General features: G+C 38.1%; 1 protein-coding gene across 1 annotated transcript in view; it reads left to right on the top strand.

Moving 5' to 3' along the window:
- The first annotated feature begins 2,848 nt into the window (after positions 1-2,848).
- LOC119792218 (disintegrin and metalloproteinase domain-containing protein 11-like) overlaps positions 2,849-24,281 on the top strand; it is a 45,044-nt gene continuing 23,611 nt past the window's right edge. Inside the window, exons 1-4 of the mRNA XM_038298750.1 lie at positions 2,849-3,247; positions 3,422-3,564; positions 15,666-15,742; positions 16,283-16,346. Coding sequence (XP_038154678.1) covers positions 3,190-3,247; positions 3,422-3,564; positions 15,666-15,742; positions 16,283-16,346 — 342 coding nt within the window. The 5' untranslated portion in view covers positions 2,849-3,189. The remainder of the gene's footprint in view (positions 3,248-3,421; positions 3,565-15,665; positions 15,743-16,282; positions 16,347-24,281) is intronic.

Genomic DNA, 24,281 nt, shown 5'->3' with positions numbered 1-24,281 from the left:
TGGTGCTGAACAGTTGGATTGATTATTGAAATAATCAACTAATTTGTTAATCGTTAACTGGAGTATAGAGACTAAAAAATGCCTTCAGCTGACAGAACAACCCACTTAGAGCAGTAATTTTAACAAAATTGTAAAAAAAAAAAAAATATATATATATAAAAAAAATTATTTGCATAAATTTTGAGATAAAAAAAAATGCTTTTATCTTTCAAAATGCTCTATTCAGAACTCCTGAAGCGGTGCATTTTTTGCCTCACCTGGTTAAATTTTGTAAAAAGTCTTTAAGGAACCTTTGGCTGTTCAATTATTAATCGATTCATCCAGAAAATGATCAACAGTCTGATGGATTTAAAAAAAAAAATTGCAAGTTGCAGCCCTAGTTTGTTATATTCTTGTTTTTTTTATGTAATGAGACTTGCATAACTAGGGCGAAATTGAGAAAAATATTAAAATAATACAAATAAAATCTTGCGTAAGAACAGAACCCATCAGCAACACAAATGTCCTACCTGCCATCTGCTTGTGTAATGTGGTACAGTTAAAAAAAAAAAAAAGTTAAAACGGAAACCAAAAACTACAGCTGGTATTAAAGAGGTCTAGGTTTTGTGATAAAGACAGAAACAAAAATAAGCAAATTCTCTCTTTAGTTGGTTCAATTTTGTAAACTCGGTTTCAGATATATTTTTTTGCGTGGTCTGAATTTTATTTTTCTTTCAGTTAACAAAAATATGTTTGTTATTCTAATTTTCTTAACTTCATTAGTTTCAGTCAACAAAAATAAACTCAGCTAGGCACTGAACTGCTGATGACAAACCAAGTCCAGTGAAGAAAATAGGTATTTGAATTTCGTGCTATTTTGTAAGTTCTCCCACTTAGAAATCATGGACGGGTCTGAAACTGTCATCGTAGGTGCATGTCCACTGTTAGAGACATAATCCAAATCCCCGCAAACACATTAAAACTCAGTAGAAGTTTATCTGGGGTCCCCATAATAAGTGCTATCCGGATGTTGCTTCTGAGCTGATCTGAGTAAAATGTGCAGTACTAGAAATTAAGAGTTCCTACAAAGATGAGAGTGTAGACTTTCTGGTAAATCCCGTTCTAATGTAAAATATGACAGATTACTGGATTAAGGACATTTCTAATATACTACATGCTATCACACAATAATTTTAGAGAATTTGGAAACAGTTGCTCTTTATTTCCCAAAGATATGAGAGAAGGGGATGGATATTTCAGCTGGCTGAAATAAACTGTTCCCCTCAATAACATGGGAAGAAATGAATTTACCTGCGAGTCTTTAACTGTGTTTATTCCTCTCTTCATCAACAACAAACCCACTGGATTTGGTGATATTTGATCATTATTTGCCAGAGTTATGAGAGGGAATTCATATATTTTAGCCACCTGATATAATCCGTTCCCCCTTTGAAGATCTTTATGAAATGTTTTTTTCTGTTTAAATGTTTATCTAACAATTTTCAAATATTCCAACAAAAAAAAAAACTGGACTTTGTTTTCCAAGTTTAAAGATGTTTCTCTCTCCATCCAGAAAGCTTTCTCAATTTATTCTCAGTCATATTTCCTTCTGATAACAGATAATGATCAAACGTCCCCAAATCCACAGAGTTTGTTGTTGATGAAGAGAGGAATAAACACATTTAAAGAATTGCAGGTACGTTTATTTAATCCCATGTTATGGAGGGGAATTGGTATGTGTGATAGCATGTAGTATACTAGAAATTTCCTTAATTCAGAAATCTGTCATATTTAACATTAGAACGGGATTTAGCAGAAAGTCTACACTCTCATCTTCCTCCTCAGGGCTAAGCCCCCGGTCTCCTAGAATCCTAGATCCTCCCCTGCTCTTGGAGCTTTATAAAGGCAGTTTCTAATATTAATGAACACATTTTAATGTCTTTCCCTGCGGTTGTAAAGATATATTTTTTTCTTTTTTTTGCCGGTTTAAAGCCATATTTTGTGGTAAAGCCCACTGTCTGTCACCATTGATAACTGTTTAGCACATGGGCGGTTCTAGACATGGGCCAATGGGGGCCAGTGCCCCTGTAAATCATGTCCTGGCTCCTGTACTGAAGAAATAATACTTAAAAGAAATTCTAATGATGATATGTGCTGGAACAGACATGGTTACTGATAGGTCCTTTGGATCTATTTCATTTTTTTTTCTTTATAACTGATGTTTTACTAATTATTTAAAAACAATAAGGTGATAGCTTCAGCAGAGGCATAGCCAGAACCTTTATATAAGGGTGGCCAGGCAATACCCAGTGTATACTAAGGGGTGGCCGATAGTGGATCGGCGCCAGAACCTCACGTTCAATCTACACTATTCCACCATGAAAATTAACAAGCAAAACATTCATTTTTTCTAAATAAAGACAAACTATACTTTCCTACAGTCTTTCCAAACAAATAGCACATATATTTAAACATCCATGCTTTCTAGATAAAAGATAAAATTGTTTCAGGTTTGAGGTCTGGGGCGAACATATTTTCCATTTTCATTACCTAGCTAATCATTGGGGTGGCCAATGATTAGCTAAGGGTGGCCATGGCCCCCCCTGGCCCCCCCTGTAGCTCCACCCCTGAGTTTCAGCGGTATTAAATTAAATTAAGTGTAAAATAGGTAAAATTCCTAAATTATGAATGTATATTGACCTCATAGGAAATTGAATTTTAATTTTACTTCATGCAGCCCTCTAAATATAATTGAATCATTTGCCATGTTTTTTATTTCATGCTTTTCTTTGCCCCCATGAAAACACGCCGGCACCCTCCTGCCCCCCTGTTAGATTTGGTCTAGAACCGCCACTGCAGATGATTAGTTCTGAAATCCTTAAAGGCTCATCTCTCCAAGTAGGAAGGAGGGTGAAACGCGTAAAGCCCCACGCGCTCCCTTTATTCCAGGCTCGCGGGCTCTTCGCTTGGTCTCCTTCTCTCTTGAAGCAGCCGACACACGCTCGCGCGCGCGCCCTGACAGGTGTGCTTTTGGTAACCCCCCTATCAAGAATAATTAATCGGTGGCAGAGGTCTTTGAGAAATGCGGACGCGGTGTTTGAAGGAGAGCAGCTGCCGTGTTCGTCCTCTCTGCCAGCATCAGTTCCGCTCCTGCCGCTTCTTCATCTAACGGCGCAGCATCGAGACAATCCCCGGGACTATGAGAGCATCATGCTCCCAGTGACATGCCTGCTGTTCGCCGCAGTCTGTGCGAGCTGCGCCGAGACGGGTAAGGTGAATCCTATGATTTCTGCAACGAATAAAACATTTTTTTTAACTCCCTCATGTTTTCCCATGTAATAATCAGAAATATGCAGGAGCGTAATGGCAATAGAGAGAGTACTTCAGAGACCCCTGAAAGGGACCCATTCATATCAGTTTTCATTGCGTGTCTCTCATACAGGTGTGAGGCTGGAGGGGAGGTTGCCCTCTGCAGAGGAGGTCGTCCAGCCCAAGCGGCTCTTGCAACAGATCCACTCAGAGGAAGAGCTTCTGCACAGTCACCTGGACACCCGGGTCAGAAACCTGCCAGATGGCATGCAGCAGGTATGTTTCCAACCATATATACTAAAATATTACACATATAAGGCTTAAAGATGCAGAGGCATAGCCAGAAAATTTTAATATGGGTGGCCAGTCAAAAACCAATGTAAACTGAGGGGTGGCTGAGAGCAGATAGGGGCCAGAACCTCAGGGTCCATCTGTTCCAACAGGAACAAGCACAACATCCATATTTTCTAAATAAAGACAAACTATACTTTTCTACAGCCTTTTCATTACAAATAGATGCATATATTTCATCATCCATACTGTCTAGATGGTATAGTGGACAAAATGTCTGGGGGAAACATCTTTTCCACTTTCATTACTTACCTACTTTTATCAAAAATTGTTCTGCATAACATTAATATGACGGATTTTAAAGTTATTATTAAAGTAGTTATTTATCTATGATTTCACTGAAAACTCCTTGATGATTTGCAGAGACACAATTTTCTCTTTACCCCATAAAACACAAAATTAGGGTCTTAAAAGAGCTTGAATTCTGTGTATATAAACTTTAATGTAAGTATTTTGATGTGCATAATTAACGACAGCGTTTTAGTTGTCAAGTAACTATTAATATATGAAAATTTAAACTGTTTAATAAGTTTAAACATTCCTCTTGATAGTATTACTGCTGCCACCGTCTGTATGAGAGGTAAAAAAAAAATGGTAAGGGTGGCCACAGTGGTGGCCAATGAGTGGCTACGGGTGGCCATGGCCACCTCTGGCCCCCCATCTAGCTCTGCCCCTGTAAAGACAGACAAACAAGCTGAATTAATAATCAGATTTAAATTGGTCTAGATTAGGGCTGAAACATTTGTCAGATTAATCATGATTAATCAATTATTGAAATAATAGTCAACTAATTTAGTAATTGATTAATCATTAAATAGAGTATAGCGACTCTAAAACATGCATTTAGCTGACAGAGCAACCCTTAGACCAGCAGTTATATCAATATTGTTGAAAACGTAAATATTTTGCATTTAAGATAAAAAAAACAAAATTTTATGTCCATCAATGCGCCCTATCCAGAACTCCTCAAGTGGAAAAGATTTAGTTTCACCTGGTTTAATTTCGTAAAAAAAAAGAAACCTTCGGCTATCGATAACTGACAGATTACAGATTAATCGATTTGAAAAATAATTGTTATTTGCATCCCTAATCTAGATACATAGATGAGTATCATTATAGTCTTGTTTCAATCAGTCTTGGTGGCCATAATGACTATAAATAATTAGAAACGCTTTTCTGGTCTGTTCCCATTAGATTCTTTGATCTTGAAATTGTCTTTGCATTTCTTTTTTTTCACGGTGCCATAATCTAAGACTGACCAGTTTAGTTCTGACTGCAAGAGAAATTAATTCCCTGAAGGACTAAAAGACCATCTTCACATATAGGTGTTTTAGACTCCTATGTGAGTTTGTTTAGATTCATCTCATCAGTGGCCAGGATAGTTTATCACTGCAGTTTTCAGAACAGAAATAAAAATGACAATATGTGTAAGATTTTGATCAATTGAGTCAGTCCCTTCTGCAGAATAACCATATAATTTATCTACAGCTCAGATGCACAGTTCAGCCTCAAAAGCCAAATGTTGTCTACAGCAGTAATGCATTTACACCAGGCAATCTGACACTCAATGAGCCTCAGAAAAGCCATTGAAAACTTTTTTTTTCATCCTTCCTCCCCGTGGTGGGCTGTCCTGGGCAGAAAGCCATACCGCCTACATCATAAACTACCACTGTTTTCAACATATAAAATCACAAACATACGCTAATGAGTTGCTGCGATCCACTGAAACATAATGAAAACCCAAACAAGCTCAGTGTCGTATAATTTATTATACAGTTTTATCCATCTATCTATCTTTACCCAATAATCCTTGAGTCACAGAGGGCTGGTGTCTATCTCCAGTGACCAAATGGACAGGTTGCCTATCCATCACAGGGCAACAAAGAGACACAACAATCGACAATCAATTTAGAGTAACTAATTACTCTTTAGTTGACTTTGGGAGCCTGGATTATATTCAACTTTAACATCCTGGACTCAGGAATAACAGCGCTACCAGCCACACCGCCCTGCATCCCTATTGATTGACACCGCTGTCCGCCTGAGATGTTATTGTATAAATGGTGCAAGTTATATTCAATTTCCATTTTCTTTTCAACTTGCCTTTTCAAATATTTTTTTGAAATTGCATTTTGTTAGTTTTTTTACCCTCACCATTTACCGTAACCCTTCTGTTCTGTAAACACTCAGAAAATCAGCTAACCAATAACAGTTGCACCACAGATGTAACCAGGTCATTTTGTTAACCAAGTGTGGCAATCTAACCAATGAGAGAGTTTAAATGCTGGGAGCAGAAGAGTCATGGAAAAGGCAAATGGAGCAGGTAAAGCAAAATGCAATTTCAAGAAGGATTGGAAAATTTAAGGTAAAAGAAAATGCAGATGGAATAAGGAATAATCCTTTTAAATGTGTGATTAAGAAAGGTATTTATAATGAGATTTATCGTATGAGTTTTTTATCTAGAATTTGAAAATACAATTCCAATGTTCAGTATTTAATAAAGCATTAATTCATCCAGTTCATAATTCCTCTTTAATAATTCAATTTAAAGCTACAGTGTGTAATTTTCAGCGACATCTAGCGTTCAGACTGCAGACCGCAGCAACATGAACATCTCCCCCCCACCGCTTCTCCCCCCCAACAGTACGGCGAGCGTTACGGGACAAAATGTCTTCCACGACATCCGCATCACCTACCTTCTCAAGTGATGAGGTTTGTTTACATAGATAATTTTACAGATAGTATTTCATTGGTCTGTGTGTTCAGTACCGTCTCAGTTCATCTCTCTCAACTTGCCGTAGTTACTTTCGAGCGTAATGGGTGATCTCGCAATCGCTAGTTTGTTGGCTCTGCGCTGCCGTAGCGCAAAGATGTCTGCCTCCATGGCTGCGAGACCCGCTCCTATGTAATTATAAATAACGAATTCTAAGGCAACGCAAATATTAAGGTTAAGAGGCTGAGCTCGTAGATGATGATAAATAACATAGTTATGTATAATATATTACATTTCTGACTGTATATCCCTGTAATTATTACACTGTAGCTTTAAAATGTGCAATTAAAATATGCTTTTCAAATGGCATCATTTCAATGTTAAATTTGAAATGTCTGGTTTTCTTTTTCAGTGAAATTCTCTGTCCTCCGTATAATTCAGTACAAAGACAATTCAAATTGCTTTACAATAAAATATAAAGCAATAAACAGTAAAATAGCAGAATAAAAGCAAGGAAAGATAAAAACATGATCAAATGTGCTCTACTTTCTGTGAGAACATGGGCAGCAGTGTTTTGGATCAGCTGCAGCTGATGAACTTAGGCAAGCGTTTTATACAGTTTAAGAACATTGTGGGTTTATGGTGCATTGTGAATTACAACGAAAAGAGTTTCTGTCAGGTTCTGTTTCCCCTTCCTCCTTGCAATTAAGGAAGGAAAACTCTGTCTCCTTTTGACCACACCTCCTATGTAAAAACCGGCTTGTACATGAGAGAAGGAAACTATTTCACCATCCCTCCATTTCAATCTCCTGCTAATTTAAGCCCTGTTATATTATATTTCACACCTTCACCTGTCATCTACGGTTACCTTTCCTATGCCCGCTGTCTGCCTGCAGCTGACCGACGGGTCAGTGACACAGGCCTGCCCTTTGTGGTCAGCATGTTGTCTCACTGCCTCTTTCATGAAACATAAGAATTCCTTACATGTACATTTAATCAAGGGTGGCAAAAATAACTTAAATACACATTAACATGAATTTAACACACTGAAGTAAACAGATAAATGGAGGCAGAAGATGTCTTTCAGCGATCAATGCACACATTCAGTGACACACAGGAGCTCTTTTAAGCTGGGCACCGTTTCATTCACAACACCTGTCCCATCAACCAGGAATTCGAATCAGAAATACTTTAATAATCCCAGGACAAGCACTTTCGTTACATTACTCCATATGTGATAGAGTGACTATAGGACCAGTTTGCTATAACACAATTTCATGCAATATATATATAATTAGGGGTTCCCCGCTCGTTCTCGCCGTCAGCTTTCGGGGTCCTTGGCCTGGAAAACATTGAAGACCCCTGGCCTAGGGTTAATGTTAAGAGGCTGGTTTGGGATTTTGCCATGCTGTTTCTGGAAGGACATATTTGATTATTAAACTCTTGACATCTGTAGGATAATCCACCAAACATAATTGTAAGCTTTCGCGTTTTTTTCTTGTTGCTTTTATTAAAAAAATAAAAAAGGGGACGAAAGAATCTTAAAAGCCCTGATTTTATTCCTCAATTATTTATTAATATTAAACCTGTAGGAACTCTATACCTTAGGTTGGACACAAAGAGGGTCATAAAACAAGTTTTCTGAATGGGACTAGCTAGTTTACAGCTAGAACAGCTGGATGGAATAAACCTGGAAGTGATTTTAGACTGAGGCTATTAACAGCTGAGAGGTTTTCTCTGTAGCCCTTATCAAAGAGGGAGAAATCACAGTAGAGGGAGGTCTTTTCTCTATAGAGTGTGAATCCTGCTGTCAAAAAAATCTGACATTAATCACAAGCTCTCTTCACTCCTCCACACTGTCCCCCTTTTTTTCACAGGCTCATTCTGCAGTTTTTTTTTATGTTTGACAAGTTGCTGAATCATTCTTGCTAGTTGTTTGGGATCACTGTTGCTCTTTGGTATCTTTCATAGATCTATGGTTTCCAGTTTAAAGGTTTCTGTTCTGTTATTTTTTTTACCACTTGTTTGAACAAAAACTCAATGTTTTAATTTAGCATTGCTGCCCTTTAAAATACAGCAGCTAATGACCCCTTTTAGATAAAAACATATAATTTCCTAGCCTTTCGATAGCATTTTAGTCAGAATATCCAGTCCGTTGAGAGGATGTTATCTTTTCTTATATTTGATAGCCAATGGGGCTTTACAGTAGCCTCAAACCTTGTGGGCGGGACTAAGTTCGGACTGGCACCCAGGCTAGCTTTACAGTGGATTGAAAAAAAAAATCTAACACGTTAATTTAATCACACTGTCCCAATAATATGTATTTGTTAAACTAAAAAAAAAAAAAAAAAGAACATAAGCAAATTAAAGAACACAAAGTTCTTTTTTCAGGGGGTCGTTTGCAGAAATGTTGTCCCTCAATGCAAATAAAATCTTGATTAATGCAATAATGTAACTCAGGCTGTTCTACCAATTCCAGTCCTGGTTTTTCCTGTGTTACAGTTAGAGAAATAATTACTTGGTCCCATGATGATTGAACAAATTTGCTCCAGTTTCTGTAGGAAGTCATTTTGCTGAGGGGAGATAGAATGTTAATAAAAAAAAATACAAAACAAATACTTTACATAAGAATTAAAGACTAATCTGTATGCCATTGAGAAAGCTCACTTGGATCGGTCCTGAATCCATTTAGTGCTTAAATCAAGCCAAAGATGTTTTGGAGACCCTCCTGACCTCAAAGCACACCTGTCTGCCTAACTGGTGTCTTTGGAAGACCAAAGGATGTCACACATTAGATCAGGGGGTCATCAACCTTTTTAAAGCCGAGGGCGAATTCATGCGTACTGACTCATAGGAAGAGCTACCAATACTGACCTATGAACTGGAGGGAGGGAGGAAGGAAGGAAGGAAGGAAGGAAGGAAGGAAGGAAGGAAGGAAGGAAGGAAGGAAGGATCAGCGTTCACCCTAACTTCATACATAATAAACATATTTTTAGAAGGAAGGAAGGAAGGAAGGAAGGAAGGAAGGAAGGAAGGAAGGAAGGAAGGATCAGTTTTCCCCTTAACTTTATACATTATAAACAGGTTTTTATTGGGAGCGAAGGAAGGAAAGAAGGAGGCAAGGATAGAGGGAGGGAACGAAAGAAGGTAGGAAGAAGGAGGGAGGAAGGATGGAAGGAGGAAGTGAGAAAGGGACGGAGGAAGGGAAAGAAAGGAAAGTGGGAGGGAGGGAGGTTGGGAGGAATGGAGAGAGGGATAGGAAGGAAGGATGGAGATTCTGAAGGAGTGAAGTTAGGAAAGAAGGAGGGAAGGAAGGATCAGTGTTCACCTTAACTTCATACATAATAAACATATTTTTAGAGGAAGGAAGGAAGGAAGGAAGGAAGGAAGGAAGGAAGGAAGGAAGGAAGGAAGGAAGGAAGGATCAGTTTTCCCCTTAACTTCATACATTATAAACAGGTTTTTATTGGGAGCGAAGGAAGGAAAGAAGGAGGCAAGGATAGAGGGAACGAAAGAAGGTAGGAAGAAGGAGGGAGGAAGGATGGAAGGAAGGAAGGAAGGAAGGATCAGCGTTCACCCTAACTTCATACATAATAAACATATGTTTAGAGGAAGGAAGGAAGGAAGGAAGGAAGGAAGGAAGGAAGGAAGGAAGGAAGGAAGGAAGGAAGGATCAGCGTTCACCCTAACTTCATACATAATAAACATATTTTTAGAAGGAAGGAAGGAAGGAAGGAAGGAAGGAAGGAAGGAAGGAAGGAAGGAAGGATCAGCGTTCACCCTAACTTCATACATAATAAACATATTTTTAGAGGAAGGAAGGAAGGAAGGAAGGAAGGAAGGAAGGAAGGAAGGAAGGAAGGAAGGAAGGAAGGAAGGAAGGAAGGAAGGAAGGAAGGAAGGAAGGAAGGAAGGAAGGAAGGAAGGAAGGATCAGCGTTCACCCTAACTTCATACATAATAAACATATTTTTAGAAGGAAGGAAGGAAGGAAGGAAGGAAGGAAGGAAGGAAGGAAGGAAGGAAGGAAGGATCAGTTTTCCCCTTAACTTTATACATTATAAACAGGTTTTTATTGGGAGCGAAGGAAGGAAAGAAGGAGGCAAGGATAGAGGGAGGGAACGAAAGAAGGTAGGAAGAAGGAGGGAGGAAGGATGGAAGGAGGAAGTGAGAAAGGGACGGAGGAAGGGAAAGAAAGGAAAGTGGGAGGGAGGGAGGTTGGGAGGAATGGAGAGAGGGATAGGAAGGAAGGATGGAGATTCTGAAGGAGTGAAGTTAGGAAAGAAGGAGGGAAGGAAGGATCAGTGTTCACCTTAACTTCATACATAATAAACATATTTTTAGAGGAAGGAAGGAAGGAAGGAAGGAAATAAGGAAGGAAGGAAGGAAGGAAGGAAGGAAGGATCAGTTTTCCCCTTAACTTCATACATTATAAACAGGTTTTTATTGGGAGCGAAGGAAGGAAAGAAGGAGGCAAGGATAGAGGGAACGAAAGAAGGTAGGAAGAAGGAGGGAGGAAGGATGGAAGGAAGGAAGGAAGGAAGGATCAGCGTTCACCCTAACTTCATACATAATAAACATATGTTTAGAGGAAGGAAGGAAGGAAGGAAGGAAGGAAGGAAGGATCAGCGTTCACCCTAACTTCATACATAATAAACATATTTTTAGAAGGAAGGAAGGAAGGAAGGAAGGAAGGAAGGAAGGAAGGAAGGATCAGCGTTCACCCTAACTTCATACATAATAAACATATTTTTAGAGGAAGGAAGGAAGGAAGGAAGGAAGGAAGGAAGGAAGGAAGGAAGGAAGGATCAGTTTTCCCCTTAACTTCATACATTATAAACAGGTTTTTATTGGGAGCGAAGGAAGGAAAGAAGGAGGCAAGGATAGAGGGAGGGAACGAAAGAAGGTAGGAAGAAGGAGGGAGGAAGGATGGAAGGAAGGAAGGAAGGAAGGATCAGCGTTCACCCTAACTTCATACATAATAAACATATGATTAGAGGAAGGAAGGAAGGAAGGAAGGAAGGAAGGAAGGAAGGATCAGCGTTCACCCTAACTTCATACATAATAAACATATTTTTAGAAGGAAGGAAGGAAGGAAGGAAGCATCAGCGTTCACCCTAACTTCATACATAATAAACATATTTTTAGAAGGAAGGAAGGAAGGAAGGAAGGAAGGAAGGAACTAAGGATCAGCGTTTACCCTAACTTCATACATAATAAACATATTTTTAGAGGAAGGAAGGAAGGAAGGAAGGAAGGAAGGAAGGAAGGAAGGATCAGTTTTCCCCTTAACTTTATACATTATAAACAGGTTTTTATTGGGAGCGAAGGAAGGAAAGAAGGAGGCAAGGATAGAGGGAGGGAACGAAAGAAGGTAGGAAGAAGGAGGGAGGAAGGATGGAAGGAAGGAAGGAAGGAAGGAAGGATCAGCGTTCACCCTAACTTCATACATAATAAACATATGTTTAGAGGAAGGAAGGAAGGAAGGAAGGAAGGAAGGAAGGAAGGAAGGAAGGAAGGAAGGAAGGAAGGAAGGAAGGAAGGAAGGAAGGAAGGATCAGTTTTCCCCTTAACTTTATACATTATAAACAGGTTTTTATTGGGAGCGAAGGAAGGAAAGAAGGAGGCAAGGATAGAGGGAGGGAACGAAAGAAGGTAGGAAGAAGGAGGGAGGAAGGATGGAAGGAAGGAAGGAAGGAAGGAAGGATCAGCGTTCACCCTAACTTCATACATAATAAACATATGTTTAGAGGAAGGAAGGAAGGAAGGAAGGAAGGAAGGAAGGATCAGCGTTTACCCTAACTTCATACATAATAAACATATTTTTAGAGGAAGGAAGGAAGGAAGGAAGGAAGGAAGGAAGGAAGGAAGGAAGGAAGGAAGGAAGGAAGGAAGGAAGGAAGGATCAGTTTTCCCCTTAACTTTATACATTATAAACAGGTTTTTATTGGGAGCGAAGGAAGGAAAGAAGGAGGCAAGGATAGAGGGAGGGAACGAAAGAAGGTAGGAAGAAGGAGGGAGGAAGGATGGAAGGAGGAAGTGAGAAAGGGACGGAGGAAGGGAAAGAAAGGAAAGTGGGAGGGAGGGAGGTTGGGAGGAATGGAGAGAGGGATAGGAAGGAAGGATGGAGATTCTGAAGGAGTGAAGTTAGGAAAGAAGGAGGGAAGGAAGGATCAGTGTTCACCTTAACTTCATACATAATAAACATATTTTTAGAGGAAGGAAGGAAGGAAGGAAGGAAGGAAGGAAGGAAGGAAGGAAGGAAGGAAGGAAGGAAGGAAGGAAGGATCAGTTTTCCCCTTAACTTCATACATTATAAACAGGTTTTTATTGGGAGCGAAGGAAGGAAAGAAGGAGGCAAGGATAGAGGGAACGAAAGAAGGTAGGAAGAAGGAGGGAGGAAGCATGGAAGGAAGGAAGGAAGGAAGGATCAGCGTTCACCCTAACTTCATACATAATAAACATATGTTTAGAGGAAGGAAGGAAGGAAGGAAGGAAGGAAGGAAGGAAGGAAGGAAGGAAGGAAGGAAGGAAGGAAGGAAGGAAGGATCAGCGTTCACCCTAACTTCATACATAATAAACATATTTTTAGAAGGAAGGAAGGAAGGAAGGAAGGAAGGATCAGCGTTCACCCTAACTTCATACATAATAAACATATTTTTAGAGGAAGGAAGGAAGGAAGGAAGGAAGGAAGGAAGGAAGGAAGGAAGGAAGGAAGGAAGGAAGGAAGGAAGGAAGGAAGGAAGGATCAGCGTTCACCCTAACTTCATACATAATAAACATATTTTTAGAAGGAAGGAAGGAAGGAAGGAAGGAAGGAAGGAAGGAAGGAAGGAAGGAAGGAAGGAAGGAAGGAAGGAAGGAAGGATCAGTTTTCCCCTTAACTTTATACATTATAAACAGGTTTTTATTGGGAGCGAAGGAAGGAAAGAAGGAGGCAAGGATAGAGGGAGGGAACGAAAGAAGGTAGGAAGAAGGAGGGCAAGGATAGAGGGAGGGAACGAAAGAAGGTAGGAAGAAGGAGGGAGGAAGGATGGAAGGAGGAAGTGAGAAAGGGACGGAGGAAGGGAAAGAAAGGAAAGTGGGAGGGAGGGAGGTTGGGAGGAATGGAGAGAGGGATAGGAAGGAAGGATGGAGATTCTGAAGGAGTGAAGTTAGGAAAGAAGGAGGGAAGGAAGGATCAGTGTTCACCTTAACTTCATACAAAATAAACATATTTGTATTGTTTTTTTTCCAGCTTCTAATTTTCTTTATCATATCGTCATTTTAAAATCTCTATAAAGGCTTAAATAACCTGTATGATAAAATGCTCTATAAATGATTAAAAAAGGACAACAGAATAAAATCAAAATGTCTATCTTAGCCCATTGGTGAGTTGTACTGATTTCAGAAGATGCTGTTGGCAGCCCATGAGGCCCCTGAGGGCCCCTTGGTGCCTGCGGGCACCACATCGGTGACCCCTGCACTAGATTGTTGATTCAAAATAATACGAAAAAAAGATAAGTTTACTTGGTGTGAAGAAGACAGCTGCGAGTTTGAAATGGAATACATTTTTAAAAGACTGTAGAGCCTCTTCAATTGGAAGCTAGATTTCAGCTCCTAGATGAGACTGATCATAGGTTAGGTGAGGATCAACTTACAACTTCCTAGGAGGAGCTTGTTGGTAAAGCACCCCTCTGTCATGGATTGATTTTTCCATATCCTGTTAGAAGAAACAGATATTACATGCTTCTCTAGTGTTTGGTGAACTTCTAGATGATTCAGAAAAGGGAACTATTAAGAAGAGACACAGCTGGTGTGTCCTGATTAGAAAACATATGGAGTGTGATCTAAACACATTCTCCATTTTCAAGCATGGAGGGAGGATCATTATGGTTTTTGTTGCTAATGTTTTGCTAAGGGCCCAGGATAGCTTTACCAATGGCTTTACTAAAACATGCAGAGATTAAACCATTAAACCTTTCTCCTTTTGTGCAAATACTAAAAATGAGGTGTGGATGTGTGTCCCAGCGTCATAGAGCCCTAAACATACTATACGTACAGTGTAATAGTTAAAGTGACTTTTGTTTAAAGCTAGTTTATAAACCAAAGTCACAGAAAATCCATTGAGGGAGCAGAAGCTTTGTTTTTGCAGCAAAAAAACCTGAAAGATATAAAATTTCTATAAAGATGGGCTAGATCATCCTTACTGAGGTGTGAACGACACTAGTGACCAATCACAAGTTGTCAGAATTGGTTTAAGCGATCTGAACCACATGCAGAGAACCACTTAGAGACCAAGGGTAAAAGTTTAACAGGTTTATTGAACGTTGATGAAACACAGAAGTAGGAGCTGGAACTCAGTGGACTGGTGAAGCGTAACCGGAAAGTCTGAAGGAGAGGTCACAGTGATCAGTTCAGGGACCGTAGGAAAGTTGACTGAGGTTTGAATATAGCTGGAGAGAAACTCACGTTTGAGGGGGCTCTTGTTAATCCTTGAATCCAGTTTGTGGGGAATTAATCCAGAGGAGAGGGAACTCGTTGGAGAGCGGACAGGTAGACATACGTTGGACCCAGAGGAGTAAAGGAGCGGACTGTCACTTGGTTTTCCGATGAGGACTTGAACAGAACATGTGGAGGACCCTTGCTCAGTGTGTACTAATCGTTCCAGGGGGAGAAGGTCCAGGTTATCCAGTTACACAGGAAAAGGCTTCCTGCCGAAGAGCAAAGACAAAAAAAAGATTAGACTCAGAGAAACAAAGCTTTGGTTAGACTCTGCTAATCTCAGCTTGGCTAGAGTACCCAAAACTGGCAAACACTCTGGCGTCAAGGTAGTGACAGCCCGCTGCTCAAATACTCCCCCGGTAATGATCCAACGAGCCGCAGGTGTGCAGGAAGGCCCAACAAGGAACAGGGCACCACCTGGTGGTGGAGAGAGAAATACACAAAACAACCCACAAAAAACTGGATTCCTAACACAAGTAACATTTCTTGAAGCCTTGCAGTTCTTTTACACACAATCATAACATGAAAAACTCTACACAGCAAATTTGTTTCTCAATCTTTTTATCGAAACAATATTTTATTCTTGTTCTCTGACAGGTAGAGTGGCTCTTTGTGTTTTATACCTTAATGATATACTTATTTAATGTGAGTTTTTTTTGCTTGCCATTACCTTTTGATCTGCTAAAATATTGAATGTTTACAAAATAAATAAAATAATGACTACCTGAAATAATACATACGCCATAAAAACTCAATGTAATCTTGTTTTTTAATTTAGTTAGATTTTATTCTTCCCTTCATTCTCATTATTTGTTCTCCTTCTCTGCTAGCCCATCCATTTGGCTCAGAGCAGCTTCCTGGTGGAGGCCTTTGGCTCATCATTCATCCTTGACCTGGAACTGAACCAGTAAGTAAACCTGCCAGTGGCACATTGGCACATCCCTGAACCATCAACATGTTAGTTTTCTTATAGAAGTCACTTAAAGGCTTTTTTCTGTCCATCTCCCTCCCCCCACATTCAATACAGCCGTGTTTTTGTCGCTGTAGGCTAAACTACTCTTCAGCTGTCACAATACTCGGAGAAAACCCTTTTGATTTTAGTATTTTAACCCTGATGAGATAAAGTTGGAGGTTTTGCAGTTCCAGTCCATTAAACTAAAAAATGCCAGTGTATTTTTAATAAAATTAACCGAACAACAGCATTTTATTTGAATGACGTGTTGTGCTATAGTCTCGGTTTTCTTAAGCTCTATTTACCAGAATTTTTATTTTATAAATATGCAGACTTAAAGAAGGATAAACCTTTGGTTTTCTATTTTCTATCTCTAAACAGTCATCCTTACTGTCATCTCAGTTTATTTTCATACAGAGGTTCTGGTTTTGAACCTGAAAATCCAATTTCTCATGGCATTTTCCTGACAATTGTTTTTTTACCTTTCCGTTACAGCCAACTCCTGTCTATGGACTATCTGGAGCGCCACTTTGACGGCGGGGAGCTGTCCCAAAATATGGTATGCTTAGATCGAAATCCTAATTATCCTGAGGAAATATTTACATTTTTATTAGATGGCACTTCTGTAATATGGAGGACCAACTTTGCCATATTTAGAAATAAATACAGAAATAAATAAATGCTCAATAAATAAAAAAAGCAGATAATTAATTGCCCCCCAAAAATAAAATAAACCAATAAATGTAGGTAGAAATTAAATTATACAGTGAGCCATAAATGTATGAATCACTTTTAATAGCTTTTTTATTTATTCGCCTTTGTAATAATTACCTTATTCATTTATTTTCTGTTATAATCTTCAACTTAATTTATTTATTACTTATTTTTTTAAGTATTTATTTATGCAAATGATATTATATTTTTTGTCTGATTTATTCCTCTTTTGTATTTTTATTACCCAATTTATTTCTTCAACGCTATTTATTTATGCCTGTCATTTTTACATTTCTGTATGCATTTCTGCTTTATTATGTAAATGAGGGAGGCCTGTTTCTTAGAGGGTCAACTTCAGTTCTTCATTGGGCTTATATTTTTTTTAGCAAAATGTAATTTCACTAAATGCTGAATATGGGGTAATTTTCTCTTCTCAGAAAGACTTAGAAGTTCTTCAGAGCAATGAAGGAATGGTTACATAGGATCATTATGTTTTAGACCTTTTTGTCTGCATCAACATTTCCATCCATCCATCCATCCATCCATCCATCCATCCATCCATCCATCCATCCATCCATCCATCCATCCATCCATCCAGCCAGCCAGCCAGCCAGCCAGCTCCTTCAGGAAAATCACAAGGCATTCCCAGGCCAGCTGAGAAGCATGTCCTGTCCTCCCCGGATGACTGAGCTCCTTACCCCATCTCTAAGGGAGAGCCCAGACACACTACTATTTTGGCTGCTTGTATCCGGGGTCTCGTTCTTTTGGTCATCACCCAAAGCTCATGACCATAGATGTGGATAGGAACGTAGATCGACCGTTAAATCGGGAGCTTTGCCTTTTGGCTCCGCTCTCTCTTCACTACAACTGACTGGTACAGCGCCCGCTTCACAGCAGATGCTGCAACAGTCCTCCAGTCGATCTCCCGCTCCACCATCAACATTTGTGTGTTTAGCCTTATTTTTCACAGCAGTAGTCATTTTAAATGTTTTCTTTATTGCTCCATCTAGTGAGAGTCCTGACTTATTAGCATACTCCCTTTGCCTTATTTGAGGGGAAGTTATTTTGTCTAAGAGTAAGTGGAAGTTTAACTTATTTAGAAATATAAAGAATGCAATCAACTTATGAAGGTAAAGCATAAGTTATAAGACTGCTTTGGTTGCATTTGTTTAAAGGTGTTAGAGATGCTGATAATTATGGCATTTGTTGGATTTTTTCTAAAAAGTTTGACTTTTTTTAGACTCCAATTAAGCCCAGCTGTGTAAATGATTACATTTTACACATCATTGCCAGGGAGGCTGCATATAAACAACATTAGGACATAGAAGTATGTATGTAAATGTTTCCATTTAAATGCTTTCTAGAGTTCCCTTTAACTGTAAAACACCCTGTTTCTCAGTGGGAAAGCCAACATTGTGCTTTATGTACCATCCCTAATAATTAGTCTAAACATGCGGCCATATTGTTCATCTAATTCAGCAGCTATTGTGCCGAATGCTGACTAAAATGTTGACGAAAACAAAAATGAAGAGGAGTTTGTGTTAAATAAAAAATAAAAAAAATAAAAATAAAAAACAAAGAAAAAAATTAAATAAGTTTTTTTTTTACATTTTGAATTAATAGGTTTGCTTTTGTTTTTGTTTTTATTTGCTCCAGTGCATCATGAACCTTAAGAAATGGCATCAAGTAGCAGCTTTTTGGCACAGTTTCAGAGGCACTCATGAATCAGTTATTGGCATGGCACTCTCTGATATTATTTATACATCTGATTAAAATAAATCCCATTACTTATTCTAATGGAAGATTTACAGCTTTCCTTTAACAGCTTATGAGAATTATCATTTAAAGTCCATCCTTTGCTATATTTTAATCTCCAATCTTATCTCTTTTTCTGCTTTTCTCACCCATCACTCGGTCGCCCTTCTTGTTTTCTGCTAAGACCCACCTGACCAATCAGTGAATGGTTGCTATGGGAGCCAGCAGTCAGGCGCTGTAACACTGCGGGTCTATTTAGTTTCGATCAGCCATCAGCCAGGTGTTTTTAGGAAAGTCTGTAAAGCCCGGATTTTATTTCTAATGACATGTTTGGAATAGAAATGTTACATTAGGTTTAAAGGAAAGAAGAATCACATTTATTATTTGTTCTTATTACTATTAGGTGTGTGGAAATTTGAAAATATCTCAAACCCAGTAGTTGAGTTCATTTTTAACATGATAAACATCTTAATTGAAAATTCTCTGCATTTCCTTTTAACCATTTTCTACAGAAAGGTTTGGACCATAGATGTTTAATGCAGTAATATCTCTCTCTTCCTTCAGAAACCACTTAAATGTGTTCTTGTGTTTGCAGATAAATGGTTTCTGCTATTTCTTTGTTCTTAGATCATGCAACACTTCAAGCTTGTTGTTGTTTAAAGGTCATGCATGTATTTCCTGTTTATCTCTGGTCAGCCTTCTGACACAGCATCTGTGTAATTTATGCATAATGTTTTTTTTAAGATTGGCTTGTTAAATATCTAGTTTAGTATTTGGACATCCTTTAAAATGTCATTTTTAGAGCGGCATAGTTAACAGCTTTGCAGCTGTTTATCTCACAATCACGCTTTGAGAAATGAATCTGATCACAGCAGATGTTGTCAAATCAGTGGAAACCTAAGCTACCTCCTCGCTATGAGTAGATGCCATCTCTGGGAAAGGATGATACTTATTTTTAAAACCATAAAATCATGATCTTATATCTACCAGAACTTTCTTCTTTTTTTTTACTTCCCTAAACCTACAGGTTCCTCTACCAGATAAATGTTGGTTAATTTCTCAGAATATCTCAGTTTTTTCCTGTAAACATATAGGCACATTTCCAAAATGTACACTTTAGTCTCTTGGAAACTTGAAGGCATTTCTCCAGTTATTTACAGGTTACTTATGTGGAAGGCATAGCTACTTCTTTATAACTTACTGGTAACATTCTCATCAACTAACAGTAAATGTGTTTGAGGAAACTTACTGGTTACTTGTTGAAACTTAATGTTTATTCTTTTGGGATCCACTGGTTTCCTTTTAGAACTAAGAGTTTTCTTATCTGGAAATTTCTTGCTATACTCAGCAAGAAATTTCCGTTACTTTACTTCAAAAAGGTAAATTTCTGTTCCTTAATTTGGAAATATTATATATATATATATATATATATATATATATATATATATATATATATATATATATATATATATATATATATATATATATATATATATATATATATATATATATATATATATATATATATATATATATATATATATATGAGGTTCTGAGTTCAAGCCCCAGTTCTGCAGACTTCCACTCTGGCTCCCTGAGCAAGACCCTTAAACCTACACTGCTCCCCAGGCGCTGAATAGTGGCAACCCAATGCTCCACAATGGGATAGGTTAAATGCAGAAGTGAGTTTCTCCAGTGTGAGATTAATACATTTCAATTATTATTATTACTTTTTGATGTTTTAAGCCGTTTTTCTAAACAAAGCTTAGTGTCCTATGTTGTATTTTTTAGTGCACTATAAATATCTATACGTTCTCTTTTAGAAACTTTAATTTCTGGATCTTAAACGTTATTTTTTAGAGACTAATGCTAGTTCACTAAAAGCTCCTTAAAATGTGGCATCAATCTGTCAGAAATATTTGGAAAATATCCTTATAATTGAATATTTTCCAAAGTTTATTGGTTCATCTTTTAATTTACCCCATAGGTTTAGGGAAGATACATGATTTATGTTAAAATTCTTTTTCAGTTTTAAAAAGACATTTTATTAATGCAGTTTCTTGTTATTGTTTTTAATATTTGTTTCCTGAAGCAACATTTTGACTGACATTGATAGTCTAAAAAAAAAATCCTACCATTCTATAAACATTGTTTATTCAAATTGTTGGATAAGCTAAAGATTTGCTCTAAAATGGCTGATTATTAACAAATAGAATCATACTTTTAATTCTAACAAAAGCAGTAGTAATAAAAACGTTATCTTTGACTTTTTTCCCATTTTCCTTTCTCATCCTATTTGATATTTGTCTTGGGATTGATATTTTTAAAATCTTATTAGTCATTGCAACTGAGAGAGCAAAATTATTCTGTTAGTTGTATCTTTTTCTTTTCAAACTCTGTATGTTTATTACCTTTCCTTTGGTCCTCTGAGATCATTAATGCTGAGTGCAGATATTGAGTGCACTCTAGCTCTTCTAATTCTATTAGTTGTCAGCCTCAATCTTCTTGTTTCTGAAGGTTGCAAAGGTCTGTTGTCCTCCCTTTCGTAGCTCAAGCTGTTATTTCATCGCTCTCGTCAAATGTTGTGTCCTACTCATGTTTCACTGGTGAGATTTTACCTTTATGCATAATTTCTTATGTATCTGGGTTTATTTACATGATTGAGTAGTCATTATTCATAGTATGAAAAGAACCTCTCTGAAAAGCCCTCTAAAGTTCTTCAGTCAGTGTGTGTCTGCTGTGTGGGGCAATTTGATTTCCTCCATTTAGCCTTGCAATCCTACCTTTTATTTATTTATTACCCGGTCCTGTGCTAAGTGCTATGGGCTGTCTCACTGTCTAGTATGACCAATGAAAGTATTTTCTTTCTACTGAGAAGAGCTGCCACGTCTTTGTCTGTCTGTATGAAAAATGTGCTGAGATCCAGAGGTGCTTACTGGTTAGTTAAACCTTACATCTAACGCTAGATGTATTCAGTGTTTTGATCCGGTAAAGAAAGAAGACTTGGGTTTGGTCAGTGTTAAGACCGTAGGGTTAAACTGAACAATTTTACGTTCCATGCGTAAAAAGAATTGGGATTAACTTTTTACGAGTTTATTCAACTTTTTCTGTTTTTTAAAGATAATTATGGTCCTTTTTTAATTAAATTTCAGCAAGTTCTGTTTGGGTAGGGCACACCATTGCGCCTCCCCCATCTGTTGCTGTTCATTGCCAGTCACCTGGTTAAAAGAACGCTACCACACTGGTTGAAGACCCTGTGAAAATTAAAAATAGTACCAATTGCCAAAACTTATAGAACCTTATTTATTTCTAGATTTGGGTCTATATGCTTTAAATCTGATATCGACACAAACAATAAAAAAGCCTCAGAAAAGCTGCCAAGAAAGCCAACAAAAGAATCTTGTATAAAGCTTTGAATGTTACAGTATGCAACACCTACAGTAAAAAAAAATAATAAAATACAATTATGTTTTCGATCTACAAGCTCAATAGATGAAATGCACATTTAACCAGGTGATAATCTTTCCATCTTTATTTTTTAGTCCTTGGCTTCAGTTTCTCAGTCATTGCCAGAGGTGTCAAAAGTATTAATGTTTATTACTCAAGTAGTTGTAGAAGTTAGAGTATCAAATTAAGCTTTTTCCTCTGCTTGGTTTTGATGTGTGTCAGAGCTCAAGATGAACTCAAACATATAAGAACATACCTGTTTGGTTGATAAAAGCTTTTTTACTTTTTCAATTGGGTCCTCACAAAGCAAAAACAGATCCCAGCCCTATTTTATTTTACCATCTAAGAAATGAAATATTGTCATTTATCCCTTGCAGTGCACTTGAATTATTGTGCAGCCCTGATTTAAATATTAAGTTTGGGGTTTTTGAAAGACTGAATTTAGTATTAGGATGAAATGCTAGGAAAAGTTATTTGTCATTTAAAAACATTTAATAAAGTCAGTTACATATGCTGACCAGCTGCTTCATTTGGTAGATCACTTCATTTGCTCGCTAATACAGGACAAACAGTGGCTTTGAAAGTAAAGCCAAATATCATAATGGGAAAGAAAGGAAGCTGGAGTCACTTTGAAGGTGGCATGGTTGTTTGTGCCAAACAAGCTGTTCAGACTATTTCAGGAAGAGTTTTTCTGCTGGGATTTGCACACATCCCAGGTTAAAGAGAATAGTGCCAAAAACAGGAAACATTCGGTGAACTGCACATGGGTGGAGAGAATTGCCTTGTAGATATTGTAGGGTAATGGTGCTTACTATTTAGAAATTATAAAAAAAAAGGCAACAGTAGATAAATAGATTCACTTGGTACAACCCTGGTATTTGAAATGCCTCCTCTAAATACACGACATATTGAGGCAGATTGGTTGCAGCAGCTTAAGACCACATTGAGTGCCGTTCTTATCAACTAAAAGCAGGAAATTGTGGCTCCAACTTACAAAGGCTCACGAAAATTGCGAAAAACTAAAATATTTTAACAGTTGCTGGGTCCATTTGGATAACAACTGCAATACTCAGATTCAACGTTAAAATTTTGAAAACAGGGTCCTGTCTTGGTCAGGATGGGACAGTAAGGCCGGTAGAAGTAGTGTAGTTGAAATGATTTCTTAGCACATTTTGGGCCCTTTAGTACTAACTGCTTGAACCTACAAACCATTTGAGTATCGTTGCTGACCATGTCCACCTCCCTTCAAGACCACATTGCACTCACATCCTGGTAAGCATTTTCAGCAGCCTGTGACAGTGAGCTCAATAAACTCCATTAACCTCCACAGTTACCAGATTGTACTTCAACTTAGCTTCTCTGCGATCTGGTTAAGTGCAGGATCTGTGCAGGAAGGTGCAGTCAGCATCAGATTAGTCACATCTGCTTGATTCATGTCAGTTTGGACCAATATCTCATAGGAATGCTTCTCAGAATGTGTTGAAAGAGAGCAATGTAAACCTACTTTCAGATAAGTTTGGCCATGATGGCAAACTAGCTTGAGAGAGTTGCTCATTTTATTTCTGTTATGTTATCTAAGCTGTACAGCAGCAGGCTCCAGTTGCAGACATGACTTACTGAGGTTCATTACAAACAACTGAAATTGACTCTCCTTGTTTCACACATTGACAGACGAGAGCATATCACATTCCCAATTTCCAGGAATCTACAAACTAAAATATGTGAGTGTACTATTCCACTGCTTAAAGCTTCTTAAAGCTACAAAAGCATGTATATATTGGCATCATAGGGTCGTTCCAGGTCTCTGTAATCTGGCTATATTAGTTCCCTGAGCTGAGAGACGGCTCTGAAACACTATATCCAAAACATGATCGTTGAGTTGGAGCCCAGCAGGGATTTACGCATAATCAAGTGAAAGAATCTGAAAGGGGAGGATAAAACCTCTCACCAACTCTGTCAGCCATCACTCAGTCTGTCACAGTTTACTGGAACCTAAGTGGAAAAGCTGCTTCAATATTGATCAGGCTTAAACAAGGTTAGCAATGTTTTTGTTCACACTGGATGCAAGAATTGGAAAGTAACAGTCACCATAATCCTCAAGGGATGTTATTTTATTAGTCCTTTGAAAGGGCCAGTTGCATCTGTTCAAAACAAAACCTTTGCTCAACATAACCACGTCAAAAGTGGTATCGGGAATATTGGTGTTTTTTTTTACATTGCCGCTATTGTTCTGACAAGCAAACCTTGCCCATATTTACAACCAATGTTTATTTCCATGTAGTTATTGTTTTTTTCCAAGAGACGGTGGGGGGTTGAGGACTTGTTTTGCTGTTTATTTGACAGGTGACAGTAATAACGATACATCATGGGATTGGTTTTAGCGATATGGTGTAATTTTCTATTTCTTCAAACTGTAAAATCCTTAGAAAAAACTAAATTATAATGAGACTGAAATGCTTTCTTTAAACCAAACTACGATGTTCCTCTTATATTTGGCAAATTTATGTTTGAAAAATCTTGCAAAAGTATGTTGCGGTGCACTGGCGACCTGTCCAGGGTGTACGCCGCATCTCGCCCG

This window comes from Cyprinodon tularosa, unplaced genomic scaffold, assembly GCF_016077235.1.
Source record: "Cyprinodon tularosa strain WSP-4 unplaced genomic scaffold, ASM1607723v1 ctg413, whole genome shotgun sequence".
In the NCBI taxonomy this organism is placed as follows: domain Eukaryota; kingdom Metazoa; phylum Chordata; class Actinopteri; order Cyprinodontiformes; family Cyprinodontidae; genus Cyprinodon; species Cyprinodon tularosa.
This window is presented reverse-complemented; position numbering and strand designations above follow the sequence as displayed.